This window comes from Tilletiopsis washingtonensis, assembly GCF_003144115.1.
Source record: "Tilletiopsis washingtonensis strain MCA 4186 unplaced genomic scaffold FA09scaffold_27, whole genome shotgun sequence".
In the NCBI taxonomy this organism is placed as follows: domain Eukaryota; kingdom Fungi; phylum Basidiomycota; class Exobasidiomycetes; order Entylomatales; genus Tilletiopsis; species Tilletiopsis washingtonensis.
In genome coordinates, this window is record NW_020312024.1 from 75,763 (window position 1) to 89,518 (window position 13,756).

Genomic DNA, 13,756 nt, shown 5'->3' on the forward strand with positions numbered 1-13,756 from the left:
CGCAGATGCGCCGCGACGAGGAGGTCGAGGCTCGCGACCCGCGCTTCGGCCACGTCCTCGGCGGCGCCATCCTCGGCTCGCAGATGCGCCGCGACAACGAGCTCGACGCCCGCGACCCCAGGTGGCGCCACATGGCCAAGGTCGCCGGCGCCGTGGGCGGCGGCGCTCTTCTCGGCAACATGTTCATGCGCCGCGACGACGAGGTCGAGCTCGACGCCCGCGACCCGCGCTTCGGCCACGTCCTCGGCGGCGCCGTCCTCGGCTCGCAGATGCGCCGCGACGAGGTCGAGCTCGACGCCCGCGACCCCAAGGGACGCTTCGGCAAGATCATGAAGGGCGCTGCTGTCGTCGGCGGCGGCGCTTACCTCGGTCACATGATGGGCGGCGGCGCTCCCGCCCCCGCCCCCGCTCCTGCTCAGCGTCGCGGCGAGCACGACGGTGAGTACGACTCGCGCGAGCTCGGTCTTGGCTTTCCTGCGGAGACGTGTGGTGCCCTGCCTTGCTCGCCCGATGGCGAGTTCGCTGCTCGCGCTGGTGGAGGTGCCCTGGCCGGCCGTCCGTTGAAGACGTTCCGTGCCTTCCGCTCTCGCGTGCGTTCGCGCTCCTTCGAGCACGAACCTGCGCTGAACGGCGACCGGGCAGTTGAGACTCGGAACCTTGGCAAGATCCTTCGCGACGCCCGCAACGCTCTGCGCCCGAAGCGCCCGGCGCCGAAGCCGGCGACGACGAACCCGGGCAAGGAGGTGGAGATGGGAAAGCCGTCGAAGCCTCCGGCTGCGCCGTACCGTCGTTCATCTGACGACGCAGGTGAGCAGCTTGGGGCTGGGGCAGTGATGGCGCGAAACATTTTCAAGAGCTTCCTGCACCACACGGAGCATGCGGCGCAGAAGGTCAAGGACAGCGGGCTGGTCCCGCAGGAGCTGCGCGACGTGGAAAGTGGCGGCGTCTTTCTTGCATCTCGCTCACACGAGAACGCAGGTGAGCTTCTCTCGCGCGAGCCGAAGAAGGGCTACATGGGGCGCAAACTTGCTGCCAAGGCGGGGCGGGCGGCGGCGCGGGTCAGCAAGTCTGTGTCTAACTCTGTTAGCAAGGCTTTCGCTGGCCCCGCCAACAAGGCAGCTGCGAACATGGGCATTGACCCGAACCCGAAGAACCGAAAGAGTAGGCGCGCCGCCGGCGAGCTCGAGCTGATCGGCCGCGGCGACGGTGCGTTTCCTTTCTCAGAGCTTGACGCGCGCGGCAAGGCGAACGTCGTGTGGCGGTTGCTCGGCAAGCGGCCCACCCAGGTCGCTCAGACGGCCGCGAACCATCTCGGCAAGATCACCGACCCCACGCACTACGGCCGGCGCGGTGAACTGGACGCTGGCGACGACGCTCTGGTTGACCGCGACGGTACGTCATTCACAGAGCTCGCTTCGCGCGACCCAGGTCTTCGTACGAAGGCTGGGGTGGTGTACAAGGGCTTGAAGGGTCTTCGCTACCTCAACAGGATCCTGAAGCCGACGCGGCGCGATCTTGTCGACGGCTACGCTCGCTCTCTTCTGCTCGGCCGCAACGGCAGTGCGTCCTCTCTAGACTCGACTATGCTGACGCCTCTCACTCCCGCTCCCGCAGTCCTCTACTGGACGCCCGACGCGAAGCCGGACAACGCCAACGAGCGCCGCACGGAGCTCAGCTACGGCGCCATCGGCGCCGACAACCCGCGCCGCGCTCTCGCGGACGCCGAGCTGCTCGCAGGCCGCGACAACTACATCAGCTACGGCGCACTCAACGCCGACAACGGCCGCCGCAGCATGGTGCGCCGCACCGAGCTTGAGTACGGCGTGCTCAACCCCGACCGCCCGCCGGCGCGTCGCAGCTTCGGCGACGCCGACCTGCTCGGCCGCACTGAGCTCAAGTACGGCGTGCTCAACCCTGACCGTCCGCCGGCGCGCCGCACCGAGATCAGCTACGGCGTGCTCAACCCCGACAAGCCGCACACGCGCCGCACCGAGATCAGCTACGGCGTGCTCAATCCCGACAAGCCGCACACGCGCCGCGCCGAGGAGAAGGCCGACCTGGCCGGCCGCGACTATGTCATCGTGCCCATCAGCGAGCGCGACAACGAGCGCCGCCTCAACGTCGGCCCCGGCACGGCGTACCCCGGCATCCAGCGCACGAGCGACATCCACTACAAGTCCCTGCACCGCGACGTCGAGGAGCGCGATGAGGCGTCCACTGAGCCCATCAACGAGCGCGACGCCGACTCGGAGGTCGAGGAGCGCGACGACGACGACGCCACGGTCATCGAGGCGTAAGCACCGCCGCCTTCGTGCGACGCCGAGCCTAAGGCGCCCTCGCCCACCGGGCGCCGCCGCGTCGCCGTGCTTCGTCTCTCTCGTCCGTGCCTCCGCCGTGCTTCCCGACCTCGCGACATTCTCCTCGCGACTTTCACCATCCTTTGACCCTAATGCGCCACGTGGCGCCGATCCCCCTACCCCTTCTCGTCTCCCGAGTCGAGCTCTCCGCTCGCGCACTCTGCTACACCCCGTGCGCGAGCGGCATTGTCCACCCTAGATGCCACCCCAATGAGACTCACTCGGCCTTACTGCGTCTGCTCTGTGCTCGTGTCGACGAACGGCGACCGAAGAGGATGACGAGTGGCATTGGGATGGCGCTGTGAAGGTGAGGAGCGAGAGCGAGAGGCGCAGCCCGCAGCCCGATGCGGGGCAGCCGTGGCTTAGGCGCAGGCGCATCACGTGCGCGCGCGCCCCCAGGATTTTGCCGCGCCCTGCCCTGGCCTGGAAGACGGCGAGGCGGCGCGGCGCTGGAGGCTGCCTTCCCTCCACAGCACCTGCGCGCCCGAGCCTCGACTCGCGTGCATCAACTTCGCTTCCACCCTTCACACCTCTCACTATGGCTCGTGGCCGAGGACGCGGCGGCGGACGGGGCGGCGGGCGCGGCCGCGGCGGCTCGCGTGGAGGCGGCTCGCAGGGGCGCAGCAGCGAGCGCAGCGGCGCACCTGCTGGCGGCGAGTACAGCACCCAGCCCATCGAGATGGACAACAAGGTCTTGTGCGTCGCATGCAGCCGCAATGTGCTGATCCTGAGCTGACAGCAGCTCGCGCAGTGAGTCGTACTACCTCGGCCAGGGCATTCTGCCCGCCGACGAGTGGCTGCCGTTCCTCGAGTCGATGCGTGCGCCGCTGCCGACGACGTTCCGCATCACGCCGGGAAAGCACACGACGCCCATGGTGCAGCAGGAGATGCGCGACGTCTTCCTGCCGGCGCTCACCGGCGTGCAGCACGAGGGCGAGGCCGTGCCGCCGCCCACGGCCCTCGACTGGTACCCGCACGGCCTCGGCTGGCAGATCGACGTCAAGAAGAGCGTGCTGCGCAAGGAGGAGCAGTTCAAGAAGTTCCAGCAGTGGCTCGTGCACGAGACGCTCACTGTGAGTGGCGCGAGTGGCTGGCACCGGCAAAGCAGCAGCGCGGTGGAGGAGATACGTGGCAGGCGAGAGCGCAGCTCGGGCACAGTGGCACGCTGAGCTGCTGTGCCGGCGCAAGCTGCAGCGAGCGAGATTCAGCCGCAGCACTGCCGCAGCCGCGCATACTGCAGAGCTCGGGCTGACAGCGCCGCGCTCAGGGCTCCATCTCGCGCCAGGAGGCCGTCTCGATGATCCCGCCGCTGTTCCTCGACGTCAAGCCGCACCACATCGTCATGGACATGTGTGCTGCGCCGGGCTCCAAGACGGCACAGCTCATCGAGGCGCTGCACAGCCCGACGAGCTCTGCGTACGACAGCTTCGACCCGATGCCGCCGGGAGTCATCGTCGCCAACGACTCGGACAACAAGCGTGCGCACATGCTCGTGCACCAGAGCGCCCGCCTGCCGTCGCCCAACATCATCGTGACGAACTGCGACGCGACGATGTGGCCGCGCGTCGAGGTGCCGTGGCGCGCCGAGGGCAGCGACCAGACCGTGTCGCGGCCGCTGCGCTTCGACCGCGTGCTGGCCGACGTGCCGTGCTCTGGCGACGGCACGATGCGCAAGAACATCACGATCTGGCGCGAGTGGCGGGCGGGCAATGGGCTGAGTCTTCATGCGTGAGTCCAGCGAAAGATCGTTGCCTTGCCGACGCTGACCTGTCTCGCACAGCCTGCAGCTGCGCATCCTGCTGAAGGGCCTCTCGGTGCTGCGGCCTGGCGGCCGGCTCGTCTACTCGACGTGCAGTCTGAACCCCATCGAGAACGAGGCCGTCGTGTCGGCAGCCCTGCGCGAGCTCGGCGCCGACCCGGCCAACGGCGTTGCGGGCAAGCTCCGCGTCGTGGACGTGTCGGACCTGTACCCGATGCTCAAGCGATGCAAGGGCCTGACGCACTGGCGCGTCGCACCGGGATCTGGCCGGCATCTCACGAAGGAGGAGCCGAAGGAGGAGAAGGCATCGACAGCGCCCGCTGCCGACGCCACTGCTCCTGCTGAGGCTGGCGAGGCAAGCGCTGCCGCTGCACCGGCGCCCGGCTCCGCCGAGTACCTCGCCGCTTTGCCGACGACTCGCTGGGTCGAGTCGTACGAGGCTCTGCAGGCCGTGGACAAGTCTCTCGCCTCTCGCACGCCGCGCACGGCCTGGCCGTGCGGACAGGAGAAGGCCATGGGCCTCGAGCACGCCATGCGCGTGTACCCGCACCACCAGAACACGGGTGGCTTCTTCGTCTGCGTGCTCGAGCTCGAGGGCGAGCGGGATGAGGAGGGCCAGGCTGCGGGCATGATCCGCGCGATGGAGGCCAAGGATCGCCAGGTCGAGGCTGAGGCCGGGCCGTCGACCAGCGCCGAGCTGCAGGGCGAGGCTAGCAGCAGTGCTGCCGCCAGCAGCATCAAGCGTGCCCTCAGCCCGAGCGCAGACGCAGAGGAGCCCGAGGGTAAGCGCCTGCGCGAGGACGAGCCGCAGGAGGACGCGGCGGAGGCCGACCTCGTGGTTGCCGACCCGAACGCATCAATCAAGCCGGACAACCACGCGGCTGCGCGCGCCACGCGCGGCAAGAAGAACGACCGGGACGAGGGCTACGGCATGCCTGGTGGCGTGCCGTGGAAGGAGGACCCGTTCACCTTCGTCGACTGGCGCAACGCGCAGACGCAGAGCGTGCTGGACTTCTACGGCGTCAAGCCCGAGTTCCCGAAGCACAACTTCCTCGTGCGCAACCTCGAGGGCGAGCCGCTGCGCACCGTGTACATGACGAGCTCCTCCGTGCGCGCCATCGTCAGCAGCGGCGGGCCGGGCATCAACGGCCACCCGTCGCTGAACCCGCGCAAGATGCGCATGCTCAACTGCGGCGTCAAGACGCTGGCACGGCAGGAGGCGGGCAAGGACAAGCAGCTCGAGTGCCGCTGGCGTGCCATTGCCGATGGCGCGCCCGTCATCCGGCCCATGGTGCGCGACGAGATGATTGCGCGCGCAGAGCTGTCCGACCTCGCCTTCCTCATCAAGAACCACTACCCGACGCTCGAGTCGACGCCCGACTCGCCCTTCTTCCGCGAGATGCGCACGCGCAAGATGGGCAGCTACTTTGCCGACTTTGTCCCCGGCGAGCACGAGGGCACGAAGCTGAGCACGACGCTCAACTACCCGGTGTGGCGCGCGGTCGCCAGCATCAACCTGATGCTCGACAAGCAGGAGAAGAGGTGAGCTGCGGCCTGCTAATTGCACCTGCTCATGTGCTGACCTCGCGTCCTCAGCGCGCTCTCCTGCCGCATCTTCGGACGCGACCTCTCCACCGAGACGGGCGAGCGGCAGTTCGTCGCGCACCCGAATCAGCGCGCAGCGATGCGGCAAAAGGCCGAGGCCGCGGCGCTCGAGCAGCGCAAGGCTGACGAGCTGGAGCAGATGCAGATGGAGATGGCCGACGCTGCCGCTTCCTCATCAGCTGCTGGCGCAACGTCGGCGCCCGCTGCGCTGTCTGCGCCCGAGCCGGCGGCAGAGGACCCCGAGCAGGCAGCTGCCGTCGAGGCCACCGAGGCAGAGGTGGCGGAGGAGGGACAGGCCGTGCCGCTCGAGCAGAGCGACGCATAGACAGGCACAGGCGCAGGCGCTGTGGTAATCGCATGACTCATTCACAGTGGTATACCCTAGTCGGCCCACCAGTCCTCGCGAGTGCGAGCGTCGGCTGCGCTCTGGGGCCCGCGCGCAAGGATGTGCAGCCGGTCATCCTCGTGCAGCTCGGGCGCCGGAGCGGCGGCGGCCAGACTTGCGATGCGTCTCGCCTCTCGCCTTGCCTCGCGCGCCTCTCGTGCCTTCTCGGCTGCCTCGCGCACGCGGACGGCGTGCACGTCGTGGTCCGGGTCGGCGCAGTACCAGCCCGAGCCGCTGAGATCGATCAGCGGCTTCGAGGTAGCAGCTTCCCACGTTGGAGAGCGGACGCCCGGACGTGGCCGCGGCGCCGTGGCGGCTAGGGCAGCCGCTCGGATGGCGGCCGAGCTTCGCAGCCGTCGCCGCCGGCCGCTGGTGCTGTAGTACGAGGCGCCCATCGAGGCGGAGCGCACCGGCATGGGTGGCCGGGTCGGCGTGGCGGCGCGCACCTTGTCGGCGCTGTGCCAGCGCACGAAGCGGGCACGCTCGGCACGCGACTGCTGCTGCTGGCGAGCCAGCGAGTCGGAGCTGCGGCGGCGCATGCGCTTCTGCTGCTGCTCGCCGAGCGCAAAGCCCTGCAGCAGCGGCGGCAGGCCGTCTCGCTCCTCGCCACGCGCTGTGGCGTTATGCTTGGAGCCTGAGCCCAGCGGCATGGGCGCCGAGATGCGCAGCTTGGGCGGCACCGGCGGCGGCTTGGGGCGGATGCGCTCGGAGAGACTGGACGCCGAGGAGGCAAAGGAGTGCAGCATGCGCGACGGCATGCCCGGCCGCTGCGGCGGCAGTGGCGGCGCCGAGGGCCACTGGAGGTGCTTGGGCGGGAATGTCATGCTCCTGGCGAGAGTGCAGCTGGACGCTGCTGCTGCTGCGGCCTACTGCGTCGCTCGATGCGCCTCAACGGGCAGCCGCCATGGCAGCGACGGTGCTTGAGGCTCTTGAGTGGTGGTGGTGGTGAAGAGAGGGCCAGGAGCGGAGTGGCGAGTACGCCTGTGCGCTGCCCGAGGGTCCTCTTTCGCTCTCCGCCAAGCAGCAGCAGCGCAGCTTTCGCGCTTGGCCGAGATGCGCCTCCCGTCTGTGCGTTTGTGTGTGCGCTCGAGCCGCACCGCCTCGTCTTTGTCCCGGCGCTGCGCTCTGTCTGTGCGGGCCAACACCGTCGCGCCCTAGCTCGCACAAGGATCTGCAGGACGCGCGAGGAAGGCGGCGCAAGCTTCCCGCGCATGAGAGCTGCATGGCCGTGGCGGCGCAGCATGCAGCGGCAGAGGCCGGCGCCGACGGCAGCAGATGGGCGCACCCCATCGCAAGCAAACGCTGAATGCTGCAGCGGCGGCCGAATGGCGCAGCCGCGTGCAGCGAGGATGCAGCGCCGCCGGAGGAAAGCGCGCGTGGGCCCGTGGGCGCCGTCGGTGGCAAAGCGGCAAGCAAGGCGGCGGAAGGCCCGAGCGAGGCTGCGAGGGCCAGGTGCGCACGTGACGTGGCCAACTCCCGCGGGCTGTGCCTGCCAAGCACCTCCGCGGCTGGGAGCGAGGGCGAGGCGGGGCGATCCCGATGATGGCGGGCTGCATCTGGGGTCAGACGTTGCTCTTGCAAACGCCCCGAAGAGCGGGTCCGCGGGTCGAGGTGTCAGCAGCCGCCGCAGCGACGGCCACGCTCCGTCGATGCACGCTCGCTTGCGCCTCTCTCACACCCACACCCTCAACGCAGCCGCAGCCACGCCATGTCCTCGTCGCTGCCGCGCAACCCGCGCATGCCCGTGCCCGAGGGCGAGACGTGCGTGTGCCATGTGCGCCTTCACTTCTGCAGCTCATGCTCATCCTCACCCGCAGCGGCGTCAACATCTTCGGCTACACGCCGTCGCTGGCGCATGGCGTCATTGCTCTCGTCATCTTCCTCCTCTGGGGCGTCTTTGCGCAGACCTTCCATGCCGTGCGCGCGAAGGGCGTCAAGGGCGGCCGTGCCTTCGCTGTGCTCTTCGTGCTCGGCTCAGCCATGGATGAGTGGCTTTGGGTGCTCAGTGCACGGCGGAGCGGCTGACATTGGCCTGCACAGTGCGTAGGCTATGGCATGCGCATCGCGGCGAGCCGCAATCCGTTTGTGCTCGTCTACTTCATCGTGCAGGTGCGCGACCGCTGAGGGTTACTTGCTAGCGCGCTGCTGACGCTGCCGCTTGCAGTACTTCATGATCGTCGGTGCGTCTCTCTCTCCTCTCGCTGCCTGGCCACGCTGACCCTCTCGCAGTCGCCCCGGTCTTCTACACCGCCGGCATCTATCTCGTGCTCGCGAGCGTAGTCCGGGCCTCTCCAGCGTTCGCCTCAGCCTCGCTCCTGCGTCCTCGCGCACTGCTGGCCATCTTCATCGTCGCCGACGTGCTCACGACGGCGCTGCAAGTCGCTGGCGCCGCGCTCATCGGCGTCGCCGAGAGCCAGCGCGCAGACGGCAAGGTGCCGCCGCTGACGCCGGAGCAGGCGAATCGCATCTTGCTCGCTGGTCTCTGTGTGCAGGTGCGTGTCCTGGTGCTGTGTTGCGGCAATGCACGTAGCTGAGCATTCCTTACTCCGGCAGAGCTTCTCCTTCCTCATCTACCTGATCCTCCTCTTCGTCTTCCTCGCGCGCGTCTACTCTCGCTCCGGGCCTCGTCCCGACAGCCTACTCATGGGCACTCTGCTCCTCACCTCGCTGCTCATCTTCCTGCGCACGCTCTTCCGACTCGCCGAGTCCGCACCGGGCCCCACCTCGGGCATCTCAAGCAGCCAGGCCCTCTTCGCGCTGCTCGAGTCGCTGCCCGTCATGCTGGCCATCGTGGCGTGGGCCTCGGTGCCCGTGCACGCGCGTCTGACGCGGCAGCGACAGCGCCTGGAGGGACAGGAGAAGATGGGCGAGATGTCGCACTGAGACAGACCGTCTCGTCACGCGAGAGCAACAATAGATGGAATGCATTGCCCCCCTGTGTGTGCTCGCTCAGAGCTCGTCGTGCGCTTTCCGTGGCGCGTCCTCCGCTGCGCCACCGACGACCCTCCGCTTAGCGAGGCGACCCTCGATGAGGTCAATCATGCCCTCGACCTGGTCGCGCTGCGCCTTGGTCATGACGTCGCGCATCCTTTCGCGGTCCGTCTTGAGCTCCTCGAGCAGCCATGCCTCATTCCTCCATGCCTCCTGCTCCGCGCGCACAGGGTCGGTGCGGATCAGCTCTTGCGCCTCGAGCTGCGCCTTGCGGAAGTCCTCGCCGTACTCCTCGGCCCAGTCGGGGTTCTCGCCGGCCATCCAGCGCTCAAAGGACTTCATCAGCGCCCGGCGCTTGGCTGCGAACGGTCCCGTCTCAGAGTCGAGCTTGCCCGCCGAGCCGAGCGCCTCGGCGATCGAGCCCAGCCCGGCACGCGCACCGTCGGCCAGCGCTTCGGCGCCCTCAGAGGCGAAGTTGAAGGCCGTGCCAAAGGCAGACTTGATGGCCTCGGCTGCACCTTCGCCTGCCGAATGCGCGTCCTCGCCGGACTGCCAGAGTGACATTCGCCGCGGTCAGCAGCTGGGCCACCTATGTCCATGATCGACACGCCCACTCACCTCAAAGCGCTTCTTGGCGCGCTCCTCCCGCTCCTGCTGCGCCTCCAGCTCCTTCAGCAGGCCCTCGGCCTTGTCCTTCGTGAGCATCTGTCCGCCCGACTCGCGCACTAGGCGCTCGACATCTTCCTTGTCCAGGTCCTCAATCACGTTGCCCTCCTGGTCGCGCCGGTGGATAGGCGGCAGCTTGTCGCCCTTCTTCGCCTTCCACTCGACCGCTGCGCCGTCGGGGATATTCTCCGAGGCGTGCTTGGCTGCCTCCTGCGCCTTGCGCTGGCGAGCCGCCGCAGCCTTGTGCTTCTTCTTTGCCTCGCGCTGCTCTGCCGCTGCGCGAGCCGCCTCTGTGCGAGCCGCCTTCTCTTCCTTCTCCTTCTTCTCCTTGGCCGGCGAGCGCTTCTTGCCTGCCGAGCCCGACTGCGCGGGCGGCGCAGCGCCGAGCTTGGCGGCCGTCTCGTCGAGCCAGGCCTTCATGGGCACGTACTTGAGCTTGCCGACGTACGTCTCGAACTGACCCTTGGACACGGCGTCATCGTCGGCGCGCCCGGGGAACATGAGCAGCATGGGCAGGTCGTTGGCCGTCGGGATGTCGAGGCCGAGATCCATGCGCGCGTGCGAGCGCACCAGCGCCTCGTCGCCGCGGGCGAAGCCGAAGGGCACGCGCGTGCGGAAGTCGAGCGCCAGGGAGCGCAGCAGCGGCGAGGAAACAGACTTGGTGGTGAAGAGGATCACCTTGGGCTTGCTCGGCTCCTGCAGCGGCTGTCAGTAAGGGGCGCGGGCAGCGAGGAGGGGACACGCACATCGGTGACGAAGGTCAGCAGCGAGTCGGCGGCGAGCTTCTTGGCGGCCTGCGGCAGCTGCGCGGCGGCGTACGTGGCGATGGCCTTTGCGCTGCGCTCGCCCGTGTAGTCCTTGGGCAGGCGCTTCTTGGTGGCGGGGAAGAGCTTGAGCGTGGGGAAGCCCTGGATGGCGTACTTTGCGCACGTCTGCTTGTTGCCCTCGGCGTCGCAGTCGATGTTGGCGAGCTTGACGATGCCGGCGAGCGAGCTGGCGGCCTTGACGTACTCGGGCACGAGGCGCTGGCAGTGGCCGCACCACGGCGCGGTGAAGGCGACGAGCGTGGGCTTGTCGATGGCCAGCACCTCGCGCTTGAAGTTGGCGCCGTCGAGCTGCACGACGGGCGAGCCGGCGGGAAAGAGGGCGCCGAGGGCGCCGAGCGGCAGTGCGCCGAGGAGGAGCAGCGGCAGCAGCATGCCAGGCGAGCGAGGAGATGAGGGTGCGGAAGAGAGGCGCGCTGGCCTGTCACGCTGGGCGCTCCCCCGCACCCCGATGCGGAGCGGAAGCGCTTCCACGTCGCGCGAGCTGAGAGCTGCGCGCACGGCCGCCGCTCCCACGCTACAGCCGAGCCGTGCCTGGCGCGCGTGGGAGCAGCCAGGGCGACGCGTCGGGCGCGTGTCCTGCCCAAGGCCTGACCTTCCTGCCTCTCCTCGCCCATCCCATCCCGTCCCTCAGCCATGGAGCGGCCCCGACGCTCTGCACGTGCGCCGCCGCCGCGCTCGCTCAGCACCTACACCACTGCCTCGCCGTCCGCCGGCGGCGCACACGCCGGCGGCTCCGGCACCTCGTCGCCCGCGCCCTCGCGCTCGCTGCTCTCCCATCTGCAGGCCAGCGGCAGCGGCACGCACCCAGGCACGCCCAGCAGCAGCGGCGCCGGCGGCTCCTCACTGCCGCGGCCATCACGGCCACTGCCCTCGCGCGCCGCACAGGCACCCGGCGCCGCCCCGCTCTCGCTCGCCGGCCCGCCGGCCAAGCAGTCGGCCTTCGCCAGCCGCATCGCCGCCGGCTGCACGACGCTCCTGCGCCCGCTGCCCGCAGAGTTCCGCGAGGGCCAGGGCGCCACCAGCACCCGCGCGCGCCCGACCTACCGCGACCACGACGAGAGTGGCGACAGCGAGGAGAGCGACGAGGAGGTCGCTGGGGCGGGCAGGGACGAGGGCGGCGCCGTGGCTGAGGGCGACTGCCTCGGTCAGCCGTGTCCGCCGGAGAAGGTGCGGCTCGTCAAGCCGAAGCGCAACCGGCTCAAGTACACGTGAGTCGTCCGCAGTGTCTGTAGCGGGCGCGTGTACTGAGCCTTTCATGTCCAGACACGAGGCGGACCTCGCTGCCCAGGCATCACGGCGAGAGATTCTCGTGCCCATCACGCTCGAGATCGAGACGCCGCGCGCGCGCATCTCGGACGTCGTGACGTGGAACCTGCGCGAGCGGCACATTACGCCGCTGCAGTTTGCGCGCACCTTTGTCGCCGACCTCAACCTGGAGAGCAAGTATGCCAGCGAGTTGGCGGCGTCGATCGTCGCGCAGCTCGAGGATGCTGTGCAGGTCAACGTGGCGTGGGAGGAGGATGTGCGTCCGTGGGACGAGGAGGGAGAGGACAGCGATGAGGATGAGGATGGAGAGCCAGAGGTGGAGGATGACTTGCGCGTCGCCGTCGCTGTGAGTTGCCCGCCTCTCGACATGCGTGCGTCGGCTCACGCTGCTCCGCTAGTACGAGACGCCCATCCTCTCCTCGCACCTCTCCGACCGGCTCGAGTGGGACCTCGCCTCGCGCCTCACGCCGGAGGAGTTCGCGCGCGGCGTAGCGCGCGATCTCGGTCTCACAGGCGAGGCGCTGCCGCTCATCTCCAACGCCGTGCGCGAGCAGATCATGCGGCATCGACGCAGTGCGCTCGAGCTCCAGCTGCTCGGCTCGGGTCGTCAGTGGGCCGAGGGCGTGCGCATGCTCGAAGATGCCGGGCGGCTGGAGCGAGGAGAGATCGTCGATCTGCCAGACGACACTGTCGACGCGCAGGGCGAGACGCAGGAGCCGCTGGATCCGGTGCGCCGCGCGGCGCAGCTGCGCTACGAGGGCCACGCCATCCTCAACGACCTGGCGTTCAGAGGGCCAAAGCCGCTCGAGGGCGTCTGGCGCGAGTTCGGTGCGCCTTTCGGGCCCGTGCTGCAGGAGCTCAACACCGAGGAGCGCGAGCGCAGCTTCGTCGAATACATGCGGGAGCTCAGGTGCGTCCCCAGCAGTCGCCTCGCTGCGCCTCGCCTGCCTGCTGACCGCATCTCTCTTGCAGACGCGCACGCCGGACAACAGGTGGCACTCGCAGCCGCAGGCGCTAGACGGGCCGCTCTTCACGCTCAGACACTGTGTTCTCCGTATGCAAGACATGACTATTGGGCACCACGTCTCATCCTCCATCGCCCGGACCAGCCGGCGCTCCGGAAGCCCACCCCTGCGAGTGATTTGAGCGAGTGTGAGAAGCCGCTTAGGGCAGTACGGGGCCAGCTGGCCGCCGGTAGCGTGCCTCGAGCTTGGCGGCCGCCGCGGCGGGCTTGACAGCGGCCGCCGGCTTGGCCTCGACGGCAGCGGCGGGCTTGGCGGCGCCGGCGGCCTGCGGCGTGGTGGGCGTGCCGGCGGCGGCGGGCTTGGACGACGACTCCTCCGGCTTCTCCTTGGTGAGCTTGTCGGCCGTCTTGGCGACCTTGGGAGCGGCCTTGAAGATGGCGAAGAGCTGCAGTGGCGGCGGTCGAGGAGAGCGGTCTTGGTCAGCAGCCGAGCAGCGAGGTGCAGAAGAAGTTAAGCACCTTGGAGTAGAGCGGCTTGGACTGCGTGGAGGGCGTGGCCGTCTCGCGCTTGTCGGCGCCGAGAGGCCCGGGCAGCTTGTGGCGGGCGCCCATGAAGAGGGAGGGCGTGCCCGAGGCGACGTGGCGGTCGAAGAGGCCGAGGCCCTCGAGCGTGCCGCGCTTGGTCGCGTACGGCTTGCGCTCCGAGCAGCCGAGGCCGACGCAGCGCTGGAAGATGACGTAGTCGGGGCGCGTCGAGTGCTCGCGCACCTCGAAGGCGACCGGCTTGCCCCACACGACGGCCAGCGTCGTGAGGGCAATGAGGGCGAGTGGCAGGAGGAAGCGCATACTGGAGAAGAAAGCGAAGAGAGGTAGAGGTGAAGGTGTAAGAGGTGTAAGAGGGTTGGGCTTGCAAGCGCTTGTAAGAGAGTTGAGCGAAGTAGAAGGTGATCAAAAAAGTGGATGGGGAGAAGAGCGAGGACGAGACGGAGGGCGCTG

General features: G+C 68.9%; 7 protein-coding genes across 7 annotated transcripts; 4 read left to right on the forward strand and 3 right to left on the reverse strand.

The window, feature by feature from the left end:
* Positions 1 to 2,435: 2,435 nt before the first annotated feature.
* Positions 2,436 to 2,665, forward strand: FA09DRAFT_332646 (hypothetical protein; the record flags this gene model as incomplete). The annotated part of the gene is made up of 1 exon (XM_025743544.1): positions 2,436 to 2,665. Exon 1 carries the CDS (start codon positions 2,450 to 2,452, stop codon positions 2,660 to 2,662), a length of 213 nt encoding a protein of 70 aa, XP_025595015.1. The 5' UTR covers positions 2,436 to 2,449.
* A 176-nt stretch (positions 2,666 to 2,841) lies between these two features.
* Positions 2,842 to 6,402, forward strand: FA09DRAFT_332647 (S-adenosyl-L-methionine-dependent methyltransferase). Its single transcript, XM_025743545.1, has 5 exons — positions 2,842 to 3,053; positions 3,109 to 3,430; positions 3,625 to 4,085; positions 4,138 to 5,658; positions 5,713 to 6,402. The coding sequence occupies exons 1-5, from the start codon at positions 2,896 to 2,898 to the stop codon at positions 6,044 to 6,046; spliced, it is 2,796 nt and encodes a 931-aa protein (XP_025595016.1). The 5' UTR covers positions 2,842 to 2,895; the 3' UTR covers positions 6,047 to 6,402.
* Positions 6,103 to 6,930, reverse strand: FA09DRAFT_341717 (hypothetical protein; the record flags this gene model as incomplete). Its single annotated transcript, XM_025744484.1, has 1 exon — positions 6,103 to 6,930. The coding sequence occupies one exon, from the start codon at positions 6,928 to 6,930 to the stop codon at positions 6,103 to 6,105; it is 828 nt and encodes a 275-aa protein (XP_025595017.1).
* A 766-nt stretch (positions 6,931 to 7,696) lies between these two features.
* On the forward strand, positions 7,697 to 9,038 carry FA09DRAFT_332651 (hypothetical protein). The gene is made up of 6 exons (XM_025743546.1): positions 7,697 to 7,867; positions 7,924 to 8,090; positions 8,145 to 8,215; positions 8,271 to 8,286; positions 8,336 to 8,598; positions 8,660 to 9,038. Exons 1-6 carry the CDS (start codon positions 7,815 to 7,817, stop codon positions 8,987 to 8,989), a joined length of 900 nt encoding a protein of 299 aa, XP_025595018.1. The 5' UTR covers positions 7,697 to 7,814; the 3' UTR covers positions 8,990 to 9,038.
* On the reverse strand, positions 9,039 to 10,951 carry FA09DRAFT_323478 (thioredoxin-domain-containing protein). The gene is made up of 3 exons (XM_025741090.1): positions 10,450 to 10,951; positions 9,656 to 10,399; positions 9,039 to 9,586 (listed from the first exon to the last, which is right to left on the reverse strand). Exons 1-3 carry the CDS (start codon positions 10,900 to 10,902, stop codon positions 9,056 to 9,058), a joined length of 1,728 nt encoding a protein of 575 aa, XP_025595019.1. The 5' UTR covers positions 10,903 to 10,951; the 3' UTR covers positions 9,039 to 9,055.
* Positions 10,952 to 11,135: 184 nt separating this feature from the next.
* On the forward strand, positions 11,136 to 12,907 carry FA09DRAFT_332654 (SNF5-domain-containing protein). The gene is made up of 4 exons (XM_025743547.1): positions 11,136 to 11,738; positions 11,794 to 12,142; positions 12,195 to 12,706; positions 12,769 to 12,907. The coding sequence occupies exons 1-4, from the start codon at positions 11,164 to 11,166 to the stop codon at positions 12,812 to 12,814; spliced, it is 1,482 nt and encodes a 493-aa protein (XP_025595020.1). The 5' UTR covers positions 11,136 to 11,163; the 3' UTR covers positions 12,815 to 12,907.
* FA09DRAFT_332655 (hypothetical protein) lies at positions 12,846 to 13,754 on the reverse strand. Its single transcript, XM_025743548.1, has 2 exons — positions 13,280 to 13,754; positions 12,846 to 13,206 (listed from the first exon to the last, which is right to left on the reverse strand). Exons 1-2 carry the CDS (start codon positions 13,604 to 13,606, stop codon positions 12,961 to 12,963), a joined length of 573 nt encoding a protein of 190 aa, XP_025595021.1. The 5' UTR covers positions 13,607 to 13,754; the 3' UTR covers positions 12,846 to 12,960.
* Between the last annotated feature and the right edge of the window lie 2 nt (positions 13,755 to 13,756).